The 27885-nt window shown below is 37.7% G+C and overlaps 1 protein-coding gene and 1 long non-coding RNA gene across 2 annotated transcripts in view; one reads left to right on the forward strand and one right to left on the reverse strand.

The window, feature by feature from the left end:
• The window catches only part of THSD7A (thrombospondin type 1 domain containing 7A), a 468537-nt gene that overhangs the window by 431807 nt on the left and 8845 nt on the right, over window positions 1–27885 (forward strand). Inside the window, exons 20-25 of the mRNA XM_055272578.2 lie at window positions 89–206; window positions 457–602; window positions 1038–1212; window positions 5523–5696; window positions 24587–24682; window positions 27492–27574. Of these exons, the coding sequence (XP_055128553.1) occupies window positions 89–206; window positions 457–602; window positions 1038–1212; window positions 5523–5696; window positions 24587–24682; window positions 27492–27574 (792 nt within the window). The remainder of the gene's footprint in view (window positions 1–88; window positions 207–456; window positions 603–1037; window positions 1213–5522; window positions 5697–24586; window positions 24683–27491; window positions 27575–27885) is intronic.
• LOC129479453 (uncharacterized) lies at window positions 208–27872 on the reverse strand. Its single transcript, XR_008656683.2, has 4 exons — window positions 27835–27872; window positions 25530–25615; window positions 23342–23417; window positions 208–658 (listed from the first exon to the last, which is right to left on the reverse strand). It is a non-coding gene; the product is annotated as an uncharacterized lncRNA (long non-coding RNA).

Consider the following 27885-nt stretch of genomic DNA (forward strand, 5'->3'; position numbering starts at 1 on the left):
CCCTCCCTCTCTTCTCTCTTGTCACCTCGTTCTCTGGTTCCCTCCCCCAATTTACAATACACATCCTGATCTACCTCTGTTCTTCCAGCTTGGCTTGGAGAAGAACTGGCAGATGAACACGTCCTGCATGGTGGAATGCCCTGTGAACTGTCAGCTTTCTGATTGGTCTCCTTGGTCAGAATGTTCTCAAACATGTGGCCTCACAGGTTTGTTTGTACCGTAATTTTTATTAGGCTAATGGTCAAGGAATATGAAATAAAATATCCTTCTTGCTTTAACCCATATCAGATAATCTTCAGAAAGGTTGGATTGGTTGTCTTTCTTTCCAAAACGTCTAAGCCTTACTTGTTCCTGGATCGCCTCAGGAGATATCACTGTGATGCCTTCTCCCAATGAGATATATGCTTGCAAAACCATAACATATATTAAAGTTGCATCACTTTGTATCTCTTAAAGGAAAAATGATCCGAAGACGAACAGTGACCCAGCCCTTTCAAGGTGATGGAAGACCATGCCCTTCCCTGATGGACCAGTCCAAACCCTGCCCAGTGAAGCCTTGTTATCGGTGGCAATATGGCCAGTGGTCTCCATGCCAAGTGCAGGTATCAAATCTCAAGAAGTTGTAAGGAAGTGTGTACTCTATCTGCAGAGACTTTATCTGCAGAAAAACATAAAAATAACATGTTAGAAATATGTTTCAGAGCTCACAGATGACAAGCTTCTTAAAATTTGTATGTACCTTGCCATTTTATAACCATTTAATTAGTTTTGATAACAAAAACTCCATGCCCTATATTTTTTAAATCATTTGGAGACTGATTCATTTTAATGAAAATTTATTTTCCTGTCTTTAGCTAGGAAACAAATTGTTCAATGTATCCTTTATTGCTAGTGCCCTATAGGGCTTCTTCCCTAGGGTTTCAAATCCTTCTCTAAATGTTCATAAATCAAAGTCAATGGTGCAGACATAACTAAGTGATGAGCTCTCTAATGAAGTATTTCTCTTTTTCTAATTAGTTATTTCTTCTCCATTCCAGGAGGCCCAGTGTGGAGAAGGGACCAGAACAAGGAACATTTCTTGTGTAGTAAGTGATGGGTCAGCTGATGATTTCAGCAAAGTGGTGGATGAGGAATTCTGTGCTGACATTGAACTCATTATAGATGGTAATAAAAACATGGTTCTGGAGGAAACCTGCACCCAGCCTTGCCCAGGTAACAACAGCAAAGGAGAATTCATATTCTGATTATTTTTTCCTAGGACAAGGGCCATGAAGGGGTTGCATATAAAGTATAAGTTACAGGATGTCAACAGTCTTATTCAGTAATATCTATGCCAACAGCTCAACAGTATGCCTGTGGGGAACGGGACGCTGTCTCATTACTGCCAGGTAGGGGTGAAGTCCAGGTCTCCCATGTGGCCTCTCAACACCCTCTGGAGTTTTAACATCTGCAGGAGATGGTATTTAAGGCCTTAAGCCCATGCTCCACAGAAAAGGTATGAAATAAAAGATGAGAAAATAAGGACAAAACATAACCTATTAGGGATTTCCAGAAGAGAGAAAGAGAGGCCAATGTTTAAACACATAATGGCTAAAAACAGATTAAGTCCTCATAATAACAGCTTGCCCTGGGTCCAGGGTAGAATGAACAACAAACTCATACCTAGATAAATGTAGTTAAAACATAAAATATAGAAAAATAATTAATAAAGTCTTCAGTAAGAAAAAAACAGATTATCTACAACTGGAAGACAAAATAGCAGTATGGAGGAAACCATTGAAAGATATTATTCAGATTCAGTGTTAGACACAATGGGTGCATGCAGTAAAAGTAGAAAGAAAATTTTGTATATCAAATAGTATGGAAAAAATGGCAGACAGTGATAAGCTAATATTTATGAATTTGGGCTTGATGCAGAGAATTGTAGAGGAAATTTAATGTCAAAATGTGCCAGAAAACCCATCCTTGAAAAAGATGTAGATAGGGGCAACAATTTATTAGTGGACTGGAAATGAACAGATTGAAAATGAATTACCTGTATTTTATCCCCAAGTGGAAAATTTGTATTCTCCCAATTTGTTTATAATTATGATTTAAAAATTGCATCTCTTTTACAGTATTTTCTTTTGAATATGACCTCAAAATATTAAAAATTAAGGATTTGGCAAAAATAATGGGGCATAAAACATATAAACATATAAAAGGATGTGATTTAAGAAAATTTTAAAAGTGGATAACATATATCAACAAAAATTTGTAAATGGGATTGAGTCCCTAAAACCTGGAAAAACTGACATGGGTTAGCTATTTATTCACTCATCGAGTTACTTATTCCTTCATTAAAAAAAAAATCATTTGAGATGATAAAAATGGTAGGGTATAGTTTAAGATGAACTGAATGAAACTGAACAATAAATAAAATAACCCTGATAGGGGTTATTTTGAGGACAAGCCCCCTAGACTCTGAAAATATCCAACTACTGTATTGATCTTTGCCCACATGGATATTTTCATCTACTTCAGGTCAAGAACTAAACTATTTTTAAAAACCAAAAATCTGAATAGCAGCTCCTTCTCAATGAGTGTAAAGGTTCAGCTATGCAAGGTGAATAAGTTCTAGAGATCCGTTGTAAGACATAGTGCCTGTAGTTAGCAATACTGTATTGTATACCTAAAAATGTGTTAAGTGGGTAGATCTCATGTTAAATGATCTTATCACAATAAAAAATAAAATAGAATAAAATAAAATTTAAAAATAAAGTAAAAGAAAAGAAAATCTGACTTTCTAAAGCCAGGCAAAGCGTTGCTGCCAACAGCCTTTTGCTGACCCGGCAATTCCCCTTTCATTTCCTGCTGCTGAAGCTAGTCTGATATCATTTAAGATCTCACACACAATTCAATAAAATCATTTCGCTTCACTGCAGACCCAGCCTAAGGCTGTGGCAGCAGGTGACAGCTCCAGGCAGGGCCAAGGACTGAATCTTTGCACCTTGATGTGCTGAATGGCTATAGAGGCAACAAAAAGTGACCCTTGGCTAAAAGTTGTAAGACCTCCTTTTCCAAAACCAAATCTCCAGCACCAGTAATAGGATCATTGTGACATTCACACCATTGAGCAGAACGGGCATCCTTGTCAGACTGTAGTGTATGCCTTACTATGGACACTCCCCACGTGATTTCATTATACTTCCTGCAGCACACTCACTCACTCATTTGACTGTTATTTATCAAATGTAATTACAGGTCAGGCCCTGGACTTGAGGTCAGAGAAACAGACCCTGTCCTTGTATAGCTTACTTTCTAAAGGAAAGAACAATTGCTAATCTAATAGTGACATAATATATAATCTATAAGATTATAATTTGTGGTAAATGATGTGAAGGAAAATTACAGGATCCCATGATAACATAGAGCAAACACATTGTTTTAATTAAAGTAATTGCAAATCTAGGAAGAGGCTGCTCTTCTCTTCTAAATTACAATCTATTCATTTCAGTTCCTCTCTTGCTAGTTTTCTCTAATGATGGGTTTTGAAAGCTAGCAATATGTGAACTAATAAGCTTTAAAGAGTAGAATACTGAATTAGGAAATACATATCATGTGTTTAATTGTCATATCTTTGGCAGGCATGGGGTAATTTAATTGTTATTACAATGGTTTACATGGTCAAAATAGAAAAGTGTATTTAGAACAAGGGAGTATCTCACTCTCATTTGCTGTTATTAAATCTTTGAAGCCTGACATGTGTTACTTAGGGGCGATAATTACATAACTCACAGACTATCATTAAAAGATTTATTACGTTTTGTTGCAAAATAAATGATGCTAAATGTGGATTGCCACAAAGATAAAGCCTACTGGTGAAAAGGGATGTTTTCTTTCCATGTAATTTTCAATCACTGAGGTGAAATTTTATTACATTCATATTGACAGGAATTTTTTTAACTTTAGCAGTTTTCCTACATAATTAAAAACTGAGTAACTCCAAAGTGACGTTTCCTAGGAAATAAAAGTGTTTCTAAAACTTTCTCAGACTACTTAGAACTTCTTTCTAGTTTCTTTTTCCTTTGCATTTCCAAAATTTATTAGAACTTTCTGTACTTTAGGAGTACCAATTACATTCTTTAACAAAGGCCTACAAAAATCACTCCACTTTGCTATTATGTGTATATATGTTAGTCAATAACTCATGTCTTACCAGGACTTCTTAGGCATGGCACAAGAAGTTTTTCCATTAATCAGATCTCCAGGCAACTTTCTGCTAATACCAGTCACCTTCAGCATAATATAAGGCAATATGAATTATTCATATGACCTGGCTAGAATAAATAAGTGATAAGAAACCCTTGTGAATTTGTGTCTATCATAATTGACTGTGTACTCTGAAGAGTATCACAAAGCAGTCACTCTGAAGAATGGATGGGTTAATGGAAAGGGTGTATTTCATAAAATCTTTTCTGTTCTTAAAATGGCTAAAGATTTTGGAAGCATGGATGCACTATGGCCCATCAATTGCACTCCTAGGTACATACCCAACATAAATGCATATATAAGTTCATCAGAGGACTTGTACTGAAATGTTTACAATAACATGATAGGAAAAATTTACAACTCCCCACATGCCCATCAATAGTAGAATGGATATCTAAATTGTGATATATTCACACAATGGAAAGTTGTACGAATGAAGAAATTAGAACTTCATAAATATATGATGGATCTCACAAACATAAATGAGAGAAAGAAGCCAGACCCAAAAAAGTACATATGGTACGATTTCATATGTCACACAAGGGAGGGTTTTGAGATCCTGGGAATGTTTCGTTCCTTGATTTGGGTGTTGATCACATGGTTATATAATCAGATTATCGAAATTCAGCTATCTGTGCATCTGTGATATGTGATCATTTTACATGTTTGTTATCCTTCAATAAAAAAATATTTTAAAGAGAAGTTGATTGAGGATGTAGATCAGGGGAAATAGTGAACATTATTTCTAGTACTGCGACTGCTCAGTTGTCTCTCTCACCTCCACTCTTCTGGGAAGAAATAGGAATGAAAACATAAAACCAGCTCTGTCAGCCTTGGACTTCAAACTTTTTCAAAATCGTGAATACCTAGAAGACTAATTCTGTTTATATTTAGGCTTTCTTTGAGTATACCTCATGTGTAATAGACCACTTTACTATGATAATGACAAGAATGGTAGTAGGTTTTGATCAATATTTGTTATATCCTAAGAAGAGATAAATTATGGTGGATGAGCTCCTGTCAGCCACAGTTTACCTTTGATATCATTAAGCAACACATAGACCAGTAATAGCCACACAGAAAATAACAATATATATACAAAGTTATACAATTACAAATTTACAAATATTAAATGCTTATTTAAATCTTATAAATATTATGTGTGACTGGGATACCTAAAAACATTGCCCACTGGGGTTGGAATTAAAATGATTATCGGGCTGGCTTTTCTCTGTGGATGTGGGTGTAAATTACAAATCTGTGTTTTACAGGTGACTGTTATTTGAAGGACTGGTCTTCCTGGAGCCTGTGTCAGCTGACCTGTGTGAATGGTGAGGATCTAGGCTTTGGTGGAATACAGGTCAGATCCAGAGCAGTGATTATACAAGAACTAGAGAATCAGCACCTGTGCCCAGAGCAGATGTTAGAAACAAAATCATGTTATGGTGAGTGCTACCATTCGTATACTCTATCTTAAGCAAAAGCATAAGATTAAAAAAAATAGTCTGTTAAAAATAAACAAATTTGGCCAGGTGCGGTGGCTCACACCTGTAATCCCAACACTTTGGGAGGCCTAGGTGGGCGGATCACCTGAGGCCGGGAGTTGTGAGACCAGCCTGGCCAACACGGCCAAACCCCAACTCTACCAAAAAAAAATTATGCATGGTGTCAGGCTCCTGTAATCCAAGCTACTCAGGAGGCTGAGGCAGGAGAATCACTTGATCCTGGGAGGCAGAGGCTGCAGTGAGCCGACATTGCACCATTGCACTCCAGCCTGGGCAACAAGAGCAAAATTCCATCTCAAAAATAAATTAATTAATTAATTAAAAATTTACTCAGATGTCACTTAAGGCTGAGGACTAAAGTAAGGGGAAGATTCTGAATTCTAAAGATTGGAAAGACGGAAAATCCTGCCACCCTTCATAAATAAGATGTGAGTTTTGCAAAAATGTTTCCCAGTTTTATGAGCCCAAGAAGGCTGAGATAATTAGGAGCACATTATTTGTACACTTATAACAATCATGATCAGGTAGGACTCTAACAATCTTCAATTTATTTAAATCAAATGACAGAATTAAATAAAAATTACAAATCCACGGCAAAGTGTGAGATTTTACTATATTTTTTTCAAATGGATAAATCAAATTGGTAAAAATTGATTTTAATCTAAATTTTACTTACAGCATCTATAAACATCTATGTTTATGTGTCTGTGTGAATGTATACACACATAGAATCATTCACTCAATGTAAGCAATACATCTTCAAGAATCACAGCATTAAATGTCAGTTTGGGAAAAAACACACGAAGACTTGAAAACAAAAGAATTGCAAAAGAATTGCTATTTGATAGAGGGTGTGGAGCTCAACAAACAACTCTTAATGCTGCTTATGTTCTGAAATAAGTAATATGACATAGTAGCAAATAGGAAACAAAATATCACCGTTCTCACTGAAAAGTTGGAGACAAAAGCTTGAAGTGTTTGTTAGAAAAGAATACTTGCAGTAAAAACCAAATGGGCTAGATGACTTAGCCCAAGAACTAGACAGAATTACCTGCTCTGTCAATTTAATCTTCCTAAATTTATCAACTAGGTAAAACACTCCATATGCTAGGACAGGATAAGTAAACAGTAAAGAAAGTTCAAAAGTTACAATAAATAAAATAATTCCCAAGGCAAGAAAGAAAAGTATTCACTCCAAAATGACAAGGAAATAAAATTAGGAATCAATAGAACAATGACAAAAGAAATCTCCACACGCACACTTTAGAAGTGTAAAATCATACTTGTAAAGCATTATACAGCAAATGTTATATGGGATGCAGCAAAGAAGTACCTAGAGGAGAGCTTGAGCTTTAAACTCTTCTATAGAAGGGAGAAAAGTTAAAAATGAACTAAACATTCAACTGAATAATTTTTTTTAAATTTTAATTATACTTTAAGCTCTAGGGTACATGTGCACAACGTACAGGTTTGTTACATATGTATACATGTGCCATGTTGGTGTGCTGCACCCATTAACTCGTCATTTACATTAGGTATATCTCCTAATGCTATCCCTCTCCCCCCTCCCCCAACCCCACAACAGGACCCTCTGTGTGATGTTCCCCTTCCTGTGTCCAAGTGTTCTCATTGTTCGATTCCCACCTATGAGTGAGAACATGCGGTGTTTGGTTTTTTGTCCTTGCAGTAGTTTGCTCAGAATGATGGTTTCCAGCTTCATCCATGTCCCTACAAAGGACATGAACTCATCCTTTTTTATGGCTGCATAGTATTCCATGGTGTATATGTGCCACATTTTCTTAATCCAGTCTATCATTGTTGGACATTTGGGTTGCTTCCAAGTCTGTGCTATTGAGAATAGTGCCGCAATAAATGTTATGTGTGCATGTGTCTTTATAGCAACATGATTTATAGTCCTTTGGGTGTGTGTATACCCAGTAATGGGATGGCTGGGTCAAATGGTATTTCTAGTTCTAGATCCTTTAGGGATCGCCACACCGTCTTCCACAATGGTTGAACTAGTTTACAGTCCCACCAACAATGTAAAAGCATTCCTATTTCTCCACATCCTCTCCAGCGCCTGTTGTTTCCTGACTTTTTAATGATCGCCATTCTAACTGGTATGAGATGGTATCTCATTGTGGTTTTGATTTGCATTTCTCTGATGGCCAGTGATGATGAGCATTTTTTCATGTGTCTCAACTGAATAAATTTTTAAGAAAAGTAAAAAGGAAATGAAATGCAACCAACATGGATAAGTATAAATTCAGTGAGATAGAAAATAAATAATCAACAAAACCAATAGATTGTTTTTAGAGCAAACTGACAAAACAGACCAGCTCATGGTAAAATCAGTGAAGAAGAAAAAAAAAGCAAAGTCGTCATTACCATAAATAGAATAAAGTTTAGAAAAATAGAATATAATTCTGTGAATAGTTTTTTCTAACAAAAGTAAAAATATCAAGATAATTTAGGTTATATTTTATCAAGAGTAATGAAAAACCTATACCATAGATTATATAACTATTTTCAAACCTATGAAATACATACTCACACATGCACACAAACTAAAACTTAAATGGCTTTAATTATGAGTTTTCCCAAAATTTAAAGAAACAGACAACTCCTTGTTGAGATTTGATCAGGTTGGTGGGAAAAATATTAGTTGTAATAGCCACAAAACCCTTTTGGAAGGTCTGAGGGTTTTCACATGACTTTGGTAATAGACCTGGCGGAAGGCGGCCTGGTCCCATTACCTTTAGTTAAATAGATTAGAGTAGTAAACAACGAGATGTGAGGAAGTTACCTAGTTAGCTTGTTTACCCATGTGGTCTCAAGATGAGCCTTTGATACATGCTTTTTGCTCCAGAAGTCCACAATGTCAATTACCCTCTAATGGCATTGACTCAAGCTTTTGTTAACTAATAAATGTGAGTCTCCCTCACTGATCAGGGCTGGCCGCAGTGACAAACCTCTCTTGGTGTGTCAGACACTCAGCAGGACTGGCAAAAGATAATATCTGTGTCAGTGTACGTTTTATTCATCTATCGCTGGGGTCAGGGTCTGCAGGCAGACCCCCGCAGCTAATGCCCTCTTGTGAGGAGCAATACCTCAACTCCTATTTATGTGAAATCTTTTTTTTTATAAGAACATACTTTTTTTTAAATTTGAATTACATTTATTTTATTTTCTTTTTTTAATTATACTTTAAGTTCTGGGGTACATGTGCAGAACATGCAGGTTTGTTACACAGGTATACACATGCCATGGTGATTTGCTGCACCCATCAATCCATCATCTACTTCATCTACTTTAGGTATTTCTCCTAATGCTATCCCTCCTCTAGCCCCTGCCCCTCGACAGGCCCCGGTGTGTGATATTCCCCTCCCTGTGTCCATGTGTTCTCATTGTTCAACTCCCAATTATGAATGAGAACGTGCAGTGTTTGGTTTTCTGTTTCTGTGTTAGTTTGCTGAGAATGATAGTTTCCAGGTTCATCCATGTCCCTGCAAAGGACATGAACTCATCCTTTTTTATGGCTGCATAATATTCCCAGTAATGGGATTAGTGGGTCCAATGATATTTCTGGTTCTAGATCCTTGAGGAATCACCATGCTGTGTTCCATAATGGTTGAACTAATTTACAGTCCCACCAACAGTGTAAAAGCATTCCTATTTCTCCACATCTTCTCTAGCATCCTTTGTTTCCTGACTTCTAAATGATCACCATCCTAACTGGTGTGAGATGGTACCTCATTGTGGTTTTGATTTGCATTTCTCTAATGACCAGTGTTGATGAGCTTTTTTTCTTATGTTTGTTGGCTGCATAATGTCTTCTTCTGAGAACTGTCTGTTCATATTCTTCGCCCACTTTTTCATGGAGTTGTTGTTTTCTTGTAAATTTATTTAAGTTCTTTGCAGATTCTGGATATTAGCCCTTTGTCAGATGGATAAATTGCAAAATTTTTCTCCCAATCAGCAGGTTGCCTGTTCACTGTGATGATAGTTTCTTTTGCTGTGCAGAAGCTCTTTTGTTTAATTAGATCCCATTTGTCAATTTTGGCTTTTGTGGCCATTGCTTTTGGTGTTTTAGTCATGAAGTCTTTGCCCATGCCTGTGTCCTGAATGGTATTGCCTAGGTTTTCTTCTATGGTTTTTACGGTTTTAGGTCTGAGGTTTAAGTCTTTAATCCATCTTGAGTTAATTTCTGTATAAGGTGTAAGGAAGGGGTCCGATTTCAGTTTTCTGCATATGGCTAGCCAGTTTTCCCAACACCATTTATTAAATAGGGAATCCTTTCCCCATTGCTTTTGTCAGGCTTGTAAAAGATCAGATGGTTGTAGATGTGTGTTATTATTTCTGAGGCCGTGGTTGTGTTCCATTGGTTTATGTATCTGTTTTGGTACCAGTACCATGCTGTTTTGGTTACTGTAGCCCTGTGGCTGTGGGTTTGACATAAATAGCTCTTATTATTTTGAGATACGTTCCATCAATACCTAGTTTATTGAGAGTTTTTAGCATGAAGGGGTGTTGAATTTTGTCAAAGGCCTTTTCTGCATCTGTTGAGATAATCATGTGGTTTTTGTCATTGGTTCTATTTATGTGATGGATTACGTTTATTGATTCACATATGTTGAACCCGCCTTGCATCCCAGGGATGAAGCCGACTTGATTGTGGTGGATAAGCGTTTTGATGTGCTGCTGGATTTGGTGTGCCAGTATGTGATTGGGGATTTTCGCGTCAATGTTCATCAGGGATATTGGCCTGAAATTTATTTTTCTTTATTGTGTCTCTGCCAGGTTTTGGTATCAGGATGATGGTGGCCTCACTGAATGAGTTAAGGAGGAGTCTCCCTTTTTATATTGTTTGGAGTAGTTTCAGAAAGAATGGTACCAACTCCTCTTTGTACCTCTGGTAGAATTCGGCTGTGGATCTGTCTGGTCCTGGGCTTTGTGTGGTTGGTAGGCTAATTACTGCCTCAATTTTAGAACTTGTTATTGGTCTCTTCATGGATTCAACTTCCTCCTGGTTTACTCATGGGAGGGAGTATGTTTCCAGGAATTTCTCTCTTCTAAATTTTCTAGCTTATTTGTATAGAGATATTTATAGTATTCTCTGATGGTGGTTTGTATTTCTGTGGGATCAGTGGTGATACCCCCTTTATCATTTTTTATTGAATCTATTTGATTCTTCTCTCTTTTCTTCTTTCTTAGTCTGGCTAGCCATCTATCTAAATTGTTGATCTCTTCAAAAAACCAGCTCCTTGATTGATTTTTTTAAGGGTTTTTCATGTCTCTATCACCTTCAGTTCTGCTCTTAGTTATTTCTTGACTTCTGCTAGCTTTTGAATTTGTTTCCTCTTGCTCCTCTAGTTCTTTTAATTGTGATGTTAAGGTGTTGATTTTAGATCTTTCCTGCTTTCTCCTGTGAGCATTTAGTGCTAAAAATTTCCCTTTAAACACAGCTTTAACTGTGTGCCAGAGATTCTGGTATGTTGTGTCTTTGAACTCATTGGTTTCAAATAACTTACTTATTTCTGCCTTAATTTTGTTATTTACCCAGTAGTCATTCAGGAGCAGGTTGTTCAGTTTCCATGTAGTTGAGCAGTTTTGAGTGAGTTTCTTAATCCTGAGTTTTAATTTGATTGCACTGTGTCTGAGAGACTGTTTGTCATGATTTCCGTTCTTTTGCATTTGCTAAGGAGTGTTTTACCTCCAACCATGTGGTCAATTTTAGAAAAAATGCAATGTGGTGCTGAGAAGAGTGTATATTCTGGGCTGGGCATGGTGGCTCATGCCTGTAATCCCAGCACTTCGGGAGGCCGAGGCAGGCAGATTACAAGGTCAGTAGTTTGAGAACAGCCTGGCCAATATGGTGAAACCCCATCTCTACTAAAAATACAATAATTAGCTGGGCATGGTGGCGGGTGCCTGTAGTCTCAGCTACTCGGGAGGCTGAGGCAGGAGAATCACTTGAACATGGGAGGTGGAGGCTGCAGTGAGCCGAGATAGTGCCACTGTGCTACAGAGTGAGAGTCTGTCTCAAAAAAAAAAAAAAAAAAAAAAAAAAAAAAGAATGCATATTCTGTTGATTTGGGGTGGAGAGTTTTGTAGAAGTCTATTAGGTCTCCTTGGTCCACAGCTTAGTTCAAGTCCTGAATATCCTTATTAATTATCTGTCTCATTGATTTGTCTAATATTGCCAATGGGATGTTAAAGTCTCCCACTATTATTGTGTGGGAGTCTAACTCTCTTTGTAGGTCTCTAAGAACTTGCTTTATGAATCTGCGTAGTCCTGCATTGGGTGCATCTATATTTAGGATAGTTAGCTCTTCGTGTTACATTTATCCCTTTACCATATGTAATGCTCTTCTTTGTCTCTTTTGATCTTTTTTGGTTTAAAGTCTGTTTTATCAGAGACTAGGATTGTAACCCCCGCTTTTTTTTTTTTGCTTTCCATTTGCTTGGTAAATATTCCTCCATCCCTTTATTTTAAGCCTATGTGTGTCTTTGCATGTGAGATGGGTCACCTGAATACAGCCCACCAATGGGTCTTGACTCTTTATCCAATTTGCCAGTCTGTGTCTTTTAATTTAGCCCATTTACATTTAAGGTTAATATTGTTATATGTGAATTTGATCCTGTCATTGTGATTCTAGCTGGTTATTTTGCCCATTAGTTGATGCAGTTTCTTCATAGTGTCAATAGTCTTTACAATTTGGTATGTGTTTGTGCTGGGTCTTCCCATAGACCCTGGCCAACCAATGAATGAAATGAGTACTTGGACACAGGTATGCAGTGTAAAAGCAGCTAGGGGTCTGCCTGGCTCTAGTTGCCAAAGTGTAGCCCCGAGAAGCTGGAGCTGCATGCTTTTATTCAGTGTAGGCACGATGCCAAAAGCCTGGAGCAAACACAATCTGTGGGTAATTAACATTTATTGTTCCCCTTCCAAGGAACATCACATGTGTGGATGATCAAAGATCGGTTCCTGGTCAACACAAGTAAACAAGCCTGTTTAAGATAAATTCCCCTACACTCTCTTGTACCTACTCCTTGCCTTCTGCCTCAGGGTCAGAGAACAGCTGCCTTTGGCTATTCTCCCCCAAAGCCAGGCAGAGCCTTTGGACCTTTCAGAAGGCCTGCTCCTTTCCCTATAGTTTCTCGAACCACTCTGACTGATCCACATGTTTGCAGTGGCTGGTACCAGTTTTTTCTTTCAATATTGAGTGTGCCCTTTAGGAGCTCTTGCAGGCCTGGTGGTGACAAAATCTCTCAGCATTTGGTTGTCTGTAAAGGATTTTATTTCTCCTTTGCTTATGAAGCTTAGTTTGGCTGAATGTGAAATTATGGATTGAAAATTCTTTAAGAATGTTGAATATTGGATCCCAATCTCTTCTGGAATGTAGAATTTCTGCAGAGGGACCCACTGTTAGTCTGATGGGCTTCCCTTTGTGGGTAACCTGACCTTTCTATCTGGCTGCCCTTAACATTTTTTCCTTCATTTCAACCTTTGTGAATCTGATGATTATGTGTCTTGGGGTGGCTCTTCTCGAGGAGTATCTTTGTGGTGTTCTCTGTATTTCCTGAATTTGATTGTTGGCCTGTCTTGCTAGGTTGGGGAAGTTCTCCTGGATAATATTCTCAAGAGTGTTTTCCAGCTTGTTTCCATTCTCCCTGTCACTTTCAGGTACACCAATCAAAGGTAGATTTGGTCTTTTCACATAGTCCCATATTTTTGGAGGCTTTGTTTGTTCCTTTTTATTCTTTTCTCTCCAATCTTGTCTGTCTTCTCACTTTCAATCTCTGATATTGTTTCTTATGCTTTATCAATCTGGCTATTGATACTCGTGTATGCTTCATGAAATTTTTGAGCTGTGTTTTTCAGCTCCATCTGGTCATTTATGTTGTTATCTAAACTGGTTATTCTTGTTAGCAATTCGTCTAACCTCTTTTCAAGGTTCTTAGCTTCCTTGCATTCTGTTAGAACATGCTCCTTTAGCTCAGAGGAGTTTGTTATTACTCACCTTCTGAAGCCTACTTCTGTCAATTTGTCAAACTGATTCTTCATCCAGTTTTGTTTCCCTACTGGCAAAGAGTTTTGATACTTTGGAGGAGAGGAAGCATTTGGGTTTTTGGATTTTCAGACTTTTTGTGCTGGTTTTTCCTCGTCTTCATGGATTTATCTACCTTTGATGTTGGTTACCTTCAGATGGGGTCTCTTAGTGGATGTCCTTTTTTATTGATGTTAATGCTAATCCTTTCTGTTTGATAGTTTTTCTTCTAACAAACAGTCGGGACCCTCTGCTGCAGGTCTGCTGGAGTTTTCTGGAGGTCCACTCCAGACCCTGTTTGCCTGCATATCACCAACGGAGGCTGCAGAACAGCAAAGATTGCTGCCAGTTACTTCCTCTAAAAGCTTTGTCCCAGGGAGGCACCTGCCAGATGCCAGCCAGAGCTCTCCTGTATGAGGCATCTGTCAACCCCTGCTGAGAGGTGTCTGTCTCCCAGTCAAAGACACAGGGGTCAGGGACCCACTTCAGGAGAGAGTATGACCCTTAGCAGAGGTCAAACACTGTGCTGTGAGATCTACTGCTCTCTTCAGAGCCATCAGGCTGGGATGTTTAAGTCTGCTGAAGCTGTACCCACAGCTGCCCCTTCTCCCCCAGGTGCTCTATCCCAGGGAGACAGGAGTTTGATCTATAAGCCCCTGACTGGGGCTGCTGCCTTTCTTTCAGAGATGCCCTGCTCAGGGAGAAGGAATCTAGAGTGGCAGTCTGTCTACAAGGGCTTTGCAGAGCTCTGGTGGGCTCTGCCCAGTTCAAACTTCCCAGCAGCTTTGTTTACACTGTGAGGAGAAAACTGCCTACTCAAGCCTCAATAATGGTATACACCCCTCCTCCCACCAAGCTTGAGAGTCACAGATCATCTTCAGACTGCTGCGCTGGCAGTGAGAATGTCAACCCAGTGGATCTTAGCTTGCTGGGCTCTGTGGGGGTGGGATCCACTGAGTTAGACCACTCAGCTCCCTGGCTTCAGCACCCTTTCCAGGAGAGTGAACAGTTCTGTCCCGCTGGTGCTCCAGGCCCCGCTGGGGTATGAAAAAAAACTCTCACAGCTAGCTCGGTGTCTGCCCAAACAGCCACCCAGTTTTGTGCTTGAAACCCAAGGCCCTGGTGGTGTAGGCACCCGAGGGAATCTCCTGGTCTGTGGGTTGCAAAGACCATGGGAAAAGCATAGTATCTGGGCCAGAATGCACCATTCCTCATGGCTTCCCTTGGCTAGGGGAGACAGTTCCCCAACCCCTTGCACTTCCCAGGTGAGGCGACACCCCACCCTGCTTCAGCTCACCCTGCATGGGATGCACTTACTGTCCAGCCAGTCCCAATGAGATGAGCCAGGTACCTCAGTTGGAAATGCAGAAATCACCCACCTTCTGCATCAATCTCACTGGAAGCTGCAGACTGGCACTGTTCCTATTTGGCCATCTTGGATCCAGGATCTCCCTATGTGAAATCTTAAAAAAAAAAGTGGAGATTCTGGGCAAGATGGCCAAATAGGAACAGCTCTGGTCTGCAGCTCCCAGCGGGATCAATGCAGAAGACGGGTGATTTCTGCATTTCCAACTGAGGTACCCAATTCATTTCATTGGGACTGGTTGGACAGTGGGTGCAGCCCACGGAGGACAAGCTGAAGCAGAATGGGGCATTGCCTCACCCGGGGAGAGCAAGGGGTCAGGGATTCCCTGCCCTAGCCAAGGGAAGCTGTGAAAGACTGTGAACGGTGTACTCCAGCCCAGATACATCACAGTCTTTGCAACCCGCAGACCAAGAGATTCCCTCTGGTGCCTATGCCATCAGGGCCCTGGGTTTCAACCACAAAACTGGGCGGCTCTTTGGGAAGACACCTAGCTAGCTGCAGGAGCTTTTTTAAATACCCCAGTGGCACCTGGAATGCCAGCAGGATAGAACCATTCACTGCCCTGGAAAGAGGGCTGATGCCAGGGGGCCAAGTGGTCTGGCTGGGCAGGTGCCACACTCACAGAACCCAGCAAGCTAAGATCTACTGGCTTGAAATTCTCGCTGCCAGCACAGCAGTCTGAGGTTAACCTGAGATGCTGTAGCTGGGGAGGGGCGCCCGCCATTACTGAGGCTTGAGTAGGCTGTTTTACCCTCACAGTGTAAATAAAGCCACCAGGAAGTTCAAACTGGGCAGAGCCCACCGCAGCTCAGCAAGTCCGCTGTGGCCAGACTTCCTCTCCAGATTCCTCCTCTCTGGGCAGGGCATTTGTGAAAAAAGACAGGAGCCCCAGTCAGGGGCTAATAGATAAAACTCCTATCTATCTCCCTGGGACAGAGCACCTGGGGGAAGGGGCACTGTGGGTGCAGCTTAGGCAGACTTAAACATCCCTGCCTGATGGCTCTGAAGAGAGCAGCAGATCTCCCAGCACAGCATTTGATCTCTGCTAAGGAACAGACTGCCTCCTCAAGTGGGTCCCGACCCCATGTCTCCTGACTGGGAGACACCTCCCAGTAAGGGATGAAAGACACTTCATACAAGAGAGCTCTGGCTGGCATCTGGCAGGTGCCCCTCTGGGATGAAGTTTTCAGAGGAAGTAACAGGCAGCAATCTTTGCTGTTCTGCAGCCTCTGCTGGTGATATCCAGGCAAACAGGGTCTGGAGTGGACCTCCAGAAAACTCCAGCAGACCCACAGCAGAGGGTCCTGACTATTAGAAGAAAATTAACAAACAGAAAGGAATAGCATTAACATCAATAAAAAAGGACGTCCACTCAGAGACCCCATCCGAAGGTCACCAAAATCAAACACCAAAGGTAGATAAATCCACGAAGATGGGGAGAAACCAGCATAAAAGGGCTGAAAATTTCAAAAACCAGAATGCCTCTTCCCCTCCAAAGGATCACAACTCCTCACCAAGGGAATGAATAAAACTGGACAGAGAATGAGTTTGACAAATTGACAGAAGGTGGCTTCAGAAAGTGAGTAATAATAAACTCCTCTGCGCTAAAGGAGCATATTCTAACCAAATGCAAGGAAGCTAAGAACCTTGAAAAAAGGTTAGATGAATTGCTAACATGAATAACCAGTTTAGATAACAACATAAATGACCTGATGGAGCTGAAAAACATAGCTCAAAAATTTTGTGAAGCATACACGAGTATCAATAGCCAAATCGATAAAGCAGAAGAAACAATATCAGAGATTGAAGATCAACTTAATGAAATAAAGTGAGAAGACAAGATTAGAGAGAAAAGAATAAAAAGGAACAAACAAACAAAGCCTTCAAGAAATATGGGACTATGTGAAAAGACCAAATCTACCTTTGATTGGTGTACCTGAAAGTGACAGGAAGAATGGAAAACACTCTTCAGGATATTATCCAGGAGAACTTCCCCAACCCAGCAAGACAGGCCAACATTCAAATTCAGGAAATACAGAGAACACCACAAAGATACTCCTCGAGAAGAGCAGCCCCAAGACACGTAATCATCAGATTCACAAAGGTTGAAATGAAGGAAAAAATGTTAAGGGCAGCCAGATAGAAAGGTCAGGTTACCCACAAGGGGAAGCCCATCAGACTAACAGTGGATCTCTCTGCAGAAACCCTGCAACCCAGAGAAGAGTGGGGGCCAATATTTAACATTCTTAAAGAAAAGAATTTTCAATCCATAATTTCACATCCAGCCAAACTAAGCTTCATAAGTGAAGGAGAAATAAATTCTTTACAGACAAGCAAATGCTGAGAGATTTTGTCACCACTAGGCCTGCCTTACCAGAGCTCCTGAAGGAAGCACTAAACATGGAAAGGAACAACTGGTACCACAAACATAACAAATTGTAAAGACCATCAACACTATGAAGAAACTGCATCAACTAACAGGCAAAATAACTAGCTAGCATCACAATGACAGGATCAAATTCACACATAACAATATTAACCTTAAATGTAAATGGGCTAATGCCCCAATTAAAAGACACAGATGGGCAAATTGGATAAAGAGTCATGACCCATCAGTGTGCTGTGTTCAGGAGACCCATCTCACATGCAAAGACACATATAGGCTCAAAATAAAGGGATGGAGGGATATTTACCAAGCAGATAGCAAAAAAAAAAAAAAAAAAGCAGGAGTTGCAATCCTAGTCTCTGATAAAACAGACTTTAAACCAACAAAGATCAAAAGAGACAAAGAAGGGCATTAAATATGGTAAAGGGATCAAGGTAACAAGAAGAGCTAACTGTCCTAAATATAGATGCACCCAATGCAGGAGCACCCAGATTCATAAAGCAAGTTCTTAGAGACCTACAAAGGAGTTAGTTGCCCACACAATTTAACACACCACTGTCAATAATAGACTGATCAACATGACAGAAAATTAACAAGGATATTCAAGACTTGAACTCAGCTCTAGAACAAGCAGACCTAATAGACTTCTACAGAACTCTCCACCCCAAATCAAGAGAATATACATTCTTCTCAGCACCACATCACACTTATTCTAATATTGACCACATAATTGGAAGTAAAACACTCCTCAGCAAATGCAAAAGAACAGAAATCATAAACAGTCTCTGAGATCACAGTGCAATCCAATTAGAACTCAGGATTAAGAAACTCACTCAAAACTGCACAACTACATGGAAACTGAACAACCTGCTCCTGAATGACTACTAGGTAAATATATTCTCTGAAACCAATAAGAACAAAGACACAAAGTACGAGAGGGAAGTTTATAGCACTAAATGCGCACAATAGAAAGCAGGAATCATCTAAAATTTACACTCTAACGTCACAATTAAAAGAACTAGAGAAGCAAGAGCAAACAAATTCAAAAGCTAGCAGAACTGAAGGAAATAGAGAAAAAAAAACTCTTAAAAAATCAATGAATCCAGCAGCTGGTTTTTTGAAAAGATCAACAACATAGATACACTGCTGGCCAGACTAAGAAAGAAGAAAAGAGAGAACAATAAAATAGATGCAATAAAAAATGATAAAGGGGATATCACCAGTGATCCCACAGAAATTCAAACTACCATCTGAGAATACCATAAACACCTCTACACAAATAAAATAGAAAATCCAGAAGAAATGGATAAATTCCTGGACACATACATCCTCCCAAGTCTAAACCAGGAAGAAGTCGAATCCCTGAATAGACAACAAGTTCTAAAATTGAGGCAGTAATTAATAGCCTACCAACCACGAAAAGTCCAGGACAAATGGATTCACAGCCAAATTCTACCAGAGGTACAAAGAGAAGATGGTACCATTCCTTCTGAAACTATTCCAAACAATAGAAAAAGAGGGAATCCTCCTTACCTCATTTTATGAGACCACCATGATCCTGATACCAAGACACAACAACAAAAAAGAAAATTTCAGGCCAATATCCCTGACGAACATTGATGTGAAAATCCTCAACAAAATACTGGCTAAACCGAATCCAGCAGCACATCAAAAAGCTTATCCACCATGATCAAGTGGGCTTCATCCCTGGGATGCAAGGCTGGTTCAACATACACAAATCAATAAAAGTAACCCAGCATATAAACAGAACCAAAGACTAAAACCACATGATTATCTCAATAGATACAGAAAAAGCCTTTGATAAAATTCAACAACCCTTCATGCTAAAAACTCTCAATAAATCAGGTATTGATGGGACATATCTCAAAATAATAAGAACTATCTATGACAAACCCACAGCCAATATCATACTGAATGGGCAAAAACTGGAAGCATTCCCTTTGAAAACTGGTATAAGACAGGGATGCCCTCTCTCACCTCTCCTATTCGACATAGTGTTGGAAGTTCTGGCCAGGGCAATCATGCAGGAGAAGGAAATAAAGGGTATTCAATTAGGAAAAGAGGAAGTCAAATTGTCCCTGTTTGCAGATGACATGATTGTATATCTAGAAAACCCCATCGTCTCAGCCCAAAATCTCCTTAAGCTGATAAGCAACTTCAGCAAAGTCTCAGAATACAAAATCAGTGTGTAAAAATCACAAGCATTCCTATACACCAATAACAGAAAAAACAGCCAAATTATGAGTGTACTTCCATTCACAATTGCTAAATACCTAGAAATACAACCTACAAGGGATGTGAAGGACCTCTTCAAGGAGAACTACAAACCACTGCTCAAGGAAATCAGAGAGGACACAAACAAATGGAAAAACATTCCATGATCATGGATAGGAAGAATCAATATTGTGAAAATGGCCATACTGCCCAAAGTAATTTACAGATTCAGTGCTATCCCCAACAAGTTACTATTGACTTTCTTCACAGAATTAGAAAAAAACTATTTTAAGTTTCATCTGGAACAAAAAAAGAGCCCGCATAGCCAAGACAATCCTAAGTGAAAAGAACAAAGCTGGCAGCATCATGCTACCTGACTTCATACCATACTACAAGGCTACAGTAACCAAAACAGCATGGTACTGGTACCAAAACAGATATATAGACCAATGGAACATAATAGAGGCCTCAGAAATAACACCACACATCTACAACCATCTGATCTTTGACAAACCTGACAAAAACAATCAATGGGGAAAGGATTCCCTATTTAATAAATGGTGTTGGGAAAACTGGCTAGCCATATGCAGAAAACTGAAACTGGACCCCTTCCTTACACCTTATGCAGAAATTAACTCAAGATCGATTAAAGACTTAAACCTCAGACCTAAAACCATAAAAACCATAGAAGAAAACCTAGGCAATACTATTCAGGACATAGGCATGGGCAAAGACTTCATGACTAAAACAGCAAAAGCAATGGCCACAAAAGCCAAAATTGACAAATGGGATCTAATTAAACTAAATAGCTTCTGCACAGCAAAAGAAACTATTATCAGAATGAACAGGCAACCTGCTGATTGGGAGAAAAATTTTGCAATCTATCCATCTGACAAAGGGCTAATATCCAGAATCTACAGAGAACTTAAACAAATTTACAGGAAAAAAACAACCCCATCAAAAAGTGAGCAAAGAATATGAACAGGCACTTCTCAGAAGAAGACATTATGCAGCCAGCAAACATATGAAAAAAAGCTCATCATCACTGGTCATTAGAGAAACACAAATCAAAACCCAGTTAGAATGGTGATCATTTAAAAGTCAGGAAACAATGGATGCTAGAGAGGATGTGGAGAAACAGGAACGCTTTTACACTATTGGTGGAAGTGTAAATTAGTTCAACCATTGTGGAAGACAGTGTGGTGATTCCTCAAGGATCTAGAAGAAGAAATACCATTGGACCCAGCAATCCCATTACTGGGACCATTCTATTATAAAGACACATGCACACATATGTTTATTGCAGCATTCTTCACAATAGCAAAGAGTTGGAACCAACCCGAGTGCCCATCAATGATAGACTCAATAAAGGAAATGTGGCACATATATACCATGGAATATTATGCAGCCATAAAAAAGGATGAGTTCATGTCCTTTGCAGCGACATGGATAAAGCTAGAAACCATCATTCTTAGCAAACTATCACAAGAACAGAAAACCAAACACCACACATGTTCTCATAAGTGGGAGTTGAACAATGAGAACATATGGACACAAGGAATGGAACATCACACACCAGTGCCTGTGAGGGGGTGGGGGTAAAAGGGAGGGATAGCACTAGGAGAAATACCTAACGTAGATGACAGGTTGATGGGTGCAGGAAACCACCATGTCACGTGTATACCTATGTAACAAACCCCCAGTTACTATGAGAGTATAACCTTGACAGTAAAACCAGTTAAAAATAAAGTTACTTATGAAAGTAGATGTCAAAATCATAAAAATAAAATATTAGTTAACCAAATTAATATTTAATAATATGACTATAATTGTTGAAATACAAAGATAACCAAATATTAGTAAAATCTATTAATATAATTTCCCACATTAACAGAAATAAAGATACAATTTTTAATACACATTAAAAGGTATTTCTAAAATTCAGTTCACTTTCACAATAAAAACTTGTAGACCAAACTTGAACTAGAAGAAAATCTTTTTACTTAATAAATAAGGTCTATCGAAATTTACACAAACATCATAAAACATGGGGAAACATTAGAGGCAGGCTCTTGGAATCAGTAACAGAACAAGGATACCACTATTGCCACTTATTTTCAACCTAGTGAAGGAGGTTCCAGCCAAGTGTTATCAGAGGTTTAAGATTGAAAATGAAAAAATAAAATTATCATTCTCATAGTATATGAATTTCACGTTTTAGACAATCAAGATAATGTATAGACAACTGTTTGGAAGTAAGAAAATTCAGAAACATTGTACAATTTAAAAACCAATACACAAAATAAATAGTCTTTTTTTACCAGCAAAACTGTTATAAAATTGAATTGGAAAAAACTGCATTGACTATAAAACTAAAACTATAAAAAATAAATGCAACAAAAATCATGTAAGATAGGTATGAAAAATTATAAAATCTTATTGGAAGACATAAAACTAAAACGTTGGTGAAACAATGTTTATGGATAAAAAGCCTCAATATTATAACATGTAAATTTTATACAAATTTACCTATAAAATCTATGCAATTTGAACAGGTTGTTAATGTAATCTGAGAAATTGATCCTAAAATTAACTCAGAGGAGTTAAAGGCCAAGAAGATCCCAGAATGTTTTTAAGAAGGAAAAGTGGGAGAATAATTCAAGGGACTTATATGGCTTTGTATCAAGACTTACTCTAAAGCATCAATAGTTAAAAAGGGTAATTGATCAACAATTAAGCCATTAGACTAAAAGAATAGAAAAGAGAATCTCCAGGACAAATTCTTATACAGGTAAGTGGCAGAGGGAAAGTCAGTGGGAGAATGAGTGGATGAATAATATTGCCAAAATGTGTTATCCATATCAAGTTTTAAAAAATACCTTTAGCTTACATCACATACAAAACTATATTTTCGATAAATTATAGACCTAAAGATGAAGAACAAACTGTAAATACTAAATATAAGAGGATATTTTCATGAACTCAAGGTAGAGAAGGATTTCCTAAATATGACACCAAAAGCACAAACAAAAATGGAAAAAAATTTTAAATTTCTTTAAATTAAAATTTAAAACTTCTACACAGTAGAAGGTTACAGGACAAGCCACAAACTTGAAAGATACACTTATGAAGCGAATTAATTTCAAAGGATTCATGTCTAGAATAGCAAATCTAGAACTTTTTGATCCAAAACAAGTTAATAGTCTTAAAATTGTTGAGGACCTGAAAGAACTGTTCTTTTCTGACATGTATAATTTTAAAAATAGAAAATATTTATTAATTTATTTAAAATGATCAAAAAACAAAATTGTATGTTACTATAAATAACAAATTTCCTGCAAAATAAGTTCACCATAACAAATGGAAAATAATGACAAGAGTGGTCTTGTTTGGATTTTTGCAAATCTCTATGAAGTCTAAATTAAGACTGCTGGATTCTCTAATCTGCTTCTGCATTCAACTTATTGCAATCTTATTTTAGTTTATGTATGTAAAGAAAATCCCACCCTACACAGATTGTAGTTGCAAAGAGGAAATCCTCACTCACACTCTGAAAGAATGTCAATGTCTCCCAGGATCTCTGAACCGCACTTTAAGAATCACTGTTCCAGAATGAAGAATTTCTACAATTCAATGAGAAAAAACATAAAAGGCCAAAGGTTTAAATAAGCAGCTTGCATACCAGGAGATCCAAATGTCCCAAAACATTTTTGTTACTGTTCAATAACTTTAGTAATCAAGGAACTTTAAAATGACAAGATAACTTTCCATACCCAAAAGACTAACCAAAAAAAATTAAAATCTGGCAATTATAAGTTTTCATGAGTATTTAGAGCAATGGCAATCTTTATGCACTGCTGATGGATTTGTAAATTGTTACCTTTTGCAGGAAAAAAATGAGCAATATTTAACAAAGTTTCAGCTATCTATACAGTGATACCAACAAATTTCCCTTCTAGATATGTAATTTAAAGAAGCACCAGGCCATTTGCACAAGGTTGACCTTCAGGTCATTGTTTGAATAACAAAATTAAAAATAACCTAATAGAAAAATAATAGCTAAATAAACAGTGTTATGTAGTACAATGGCATTCTATGTAGCGATTAAAATAAGCTGACTGTACTACATTTTTTAAAATCACTTAGAAATATTTCACCTGTAACATTGACTAAGTTTCAGAATGCTACACAGAATAGGATACATTTTTAAAATTTCTGACTGCATGAAAGTAATACCATATATTATTTCTGTATATAGTAATTATGTGTGTGTGTGCGTGTGTGTATAGTGAAAAAATTAAAAGCATGGTAAAGAAAGTCATACATCTTCAGAATAGCAAGTATTGCTGGACAGACAGGGAGGGTGATCAGAACAGAAAAGAATACAATTATATCTCATGTTTTATTCATCAACAAGCTAATGAAAACTGAAGCAAATATGGATAAATAATATTAAAATTGCATGATGGGAGAGATATATATATAACTGTATATATACAGTTATTCTCTATACCTGGCTGTATATTTATTTCATAATATTTTTTAAAAATTAAACTAAAAACCTAGGTTCCCACCAGGTAGTGTGACAGCAGACATGGAAAATTAGTTGAGATTGAGGTATATAGCTGCAATTTTAAAACATATGCATGGCAACTTTAGGACAATAAATTGACATTTGAATCATCAGAGATGGGCTTATTACTTTTCACTAATATGTTATTAATACTCTATCCCCATGATTGTCCTTCTGGGTAACAGAATGCTTTTGCTAATGTTTATTATTTCCCTGCAGATGGACAGTGCTATGAATATAAATGGATGGCCAGTGCTTGGAAGGGCTCTTCCCGAACAGTGTGGTGTCAAAGGTCAGATGGTATAAATGTAACAGGTAAACCTCCAGTTTCTCTTTGTTCTTTGAAAATCTTCCTGTAACACACAAGTGATTGGTTGAAGAAAATAATTAAGGAAACAAAGTTATTCTTTCAGTATTCAAAGCCTGTTTGGGATTCAGGATGCCTAAGCTGTATATACCCATCTGGTGACCAATGACAAATTATTTTAGTTTATAATGGTTCAAATTATCTCTCACCTAGCCTTTTCAGGTATTGCTGCCGAAACTTATTTAAAATACTATCTAATTCTAATAAATAATTGTTATAAATAATTTTCAGGTCTTTTCTAGAAATTTTATATATGAATAACTTACTATATGTTTAAAAATCAATTTTTTTGACTTTCTGCTTCTGTGCCTTGAAGGCAATATAAATGCAGACCAAAAATATCACCAAGGGAATATGATTATACAAATCCAAATACCTTGCTTAAATTCAGAAGTCTATGATTTAGAGATTTTTAAATTAATTAATAGGGAAGACCTACTGGTAAATTTCAAACCCAGACCATCTGAGCAGCTCACCTACTGTGCCTGCATCCCCAGATTATTATATATCCAAAGAAGAAATCCAAAGGAAGAACTTTATTTGATTGTACTTCAGCCAACATATACCAACTACTCTAGTGTGCAATTACTAAAAGCCTATCTGAAGCCTGTAAGCATGAGGGATCCTAAGGACCCCTTGAAGGAGGAAGAGACTTTGGCTCAAGATAGGTAGTGAACCACCAAGCAAATTTCCTAGAAAGAAATGCAAGTCAGAACCAGAACCTTAATTTCAGGCACATGGACCCAGAAATCTAAGCCTTTCCATAAGCAATTTCTTTTTATAAATCTAACTTACAGGAATTGCCATAGCATAGCAACAGCAGGAGTCTTGACAGTTAACTGCTCAGGCAGACCTGCTTACTTGCTGCTGTTTCGATCCTGCTGTGGGGGAAAAAACAATGTGCATTTGGATGCCTCTGAATAATGTTCATTTATAAATTTAACTTTAATATATACAGTAAGAAATAGGAGCAAGGATCAATATGGTTTTTGAAAACTATCCATCTTTATATTGAATTTTAAATTACCTGGATTTATCGAAACCCAATTACTTATTTCCTCCATATGGAAGCTGGACCAGGATGTCAATTTTTTTTCTTGTGAAGATAGGATTTTATACATGAGAAAGCTCTCTCAAGAAACCCTTAATAATAACAACTCCCTGTGGTCACATACATAACAAAGAAAAGACATCTAGTAGAAACCGTTTGCTCTCTCACTGTATTATTTTTTGGAAGAAAAATCTGCTCCATCTACCCCAGTCTAAGAGGTATGCAGTAAGAAGAGTCCTGACAGGGATAGACAGGCTTTCTGAATGAGGAGGTGTTACAGAAGTCATCCGCTGAGCTCAGCAATTGGAAATAAATGTCTCCATTCTTTTTTAAACTATTCAAAGAAAATTTAACAACTTCTCTAGATGATCCTATAAGTTTGAAGTTTTTTTCCATAATGGATGCAAATAATATTTACCTGACTTTTCTTCTACATGTTAAAAACTCTTTTTCCACTGCAGTTGGGGCTATTCCCCCAATGCAAAGGTAAGTCAAATTTTAAAAGACTTACCTATAAAATCATATTTTTAATTTATTTTCAATTCAGCAAAGTGTCCAATGGATTATTTCTAATGCTATTCAGTACCAAAAGGCCAATGTGTAAATGATTTGTGTTAAACTCTATGTGCATTCTTCTTTCATCTTTTAGGAGAGATGAGATTCTTTATGACAAATAGACAAGTGTGTAAATTATATTACCTGTCTTGATCAATTGCTTTAATTTATAAATTGTCCTTATAAGAAGCTCAAAATATTGCTTTGTGTGTGTGTGTGTTTAATAATAACTTCAATGTGGCCAATTAACTGTGATTGCCTTGCAATGACTAACTGCTTTTCTGTGACAATTTTTCTATGAGTATTTTGTGACTATAATATTGAGAGAAACACAAAGAATTAGCAATAGGCACCTGTGATTAAATTCCAGAGAATCATCAGTTCCATAAATAAGAAAAAATTTTGTTTTGCTAAAATTCCGTTAAACTGAACAAGTATAGTTTGAAAATATGAGCTTCCTTCACGTCACCAATGATTTTTATGACGTCTATTTCCATCTTAAAACCTCACTTGAGACAAATTAGGCACAGTTGGTACTATGCTTGAAAATAAGAGAGAGATAAACAACTCTAATGTCAAGTTAAAACCATAGTGCAAAACAAATGATTTAGTAGATACATTTGTTTTCTTCTCTATATCCAAAAAACACCATGAATTAGCAGAAACTGTGACTTTTCTAAAAAAAGAAATATGCATTATTTAAAGAAAACATTTATTTAACATAAATTAAAGAGCTAAAGAGTTATTTCAAAGGACATGAAAACTATTGTTTTGAATCTCCAAGAAAGAATTTTAACTTGAAATTAAATCAGCTTTTCAATTGCCGGACTTGGATTCATGTGCTCCTGACAGAAAAAGCTTGTGTGCAATTAGTATTTTCAAAATAGCAGCTATAAAATCATTCTTTCAACAAATGCTTGTTGAATACCTGCTGAGTACCAGGCACTGAGCTAGCTCCCCTGAGTAAGAAGGGCCTGGAGTCACTAAATAAGGTGGTCAAGGTTAACCAAATGTTTCACAGTTAACCACTGACAGAAAAATTCCTGGGATTCCCAAGGTGGTTCAAGATTCAAAGACAAGTCACTAACAACAGTGTATTTTTATCACAGCAAGATATATTATTTGTCAAAACATGATTTTCTGTTCTGCAGGGGGCTGCTTGGTGATGAGCCAACCTGATGCCGACCGGTCTTGTAACCCACCGTGTAGTCAACCCCACTCATACTGTAGCGAGGTATGTGTAAATTCATCAGGGCAGACAAGCCAGCTCCATCATTTGTCACCCCACTGTCTCTTATGCAGTTTATCTTCCTCCAAAGAAAGCATGTCTTGAGGCATAAAAATCCCATTTTAGACACTTCCTTTTACCAATCTAAAAAGTCCTGAATTCACTTGTTTTCACCTTTAGGATACATTTTTATATAATGCCAAAAGTATGTTTCTGTGTAGTTAAAAATATTACAGGAATTATGTGTAGTAATTCCCAAAACAAACCTTGTTTAAAGCCTTCTCTTCAAGTCAGGTCTGTTAGACTTTCAAAGATTC

This window comes from Symphalangus syndactylus, chromosome 3 (assembly GCF_028878055.3).
Source record: "Symphalangus syndactylus isolate Jambi chromosome 3, NHGRI_mSymSyn1-v2.1_pri, whole genome shotgun sequence".
Classification (NCBI taxonomy): domain Eukaryota; kingdom Metazoa; phylum Chordata; class Mammalia; order Primates; family Hylobatidae; genus Symphalangus; species Symphalangus syndactylus.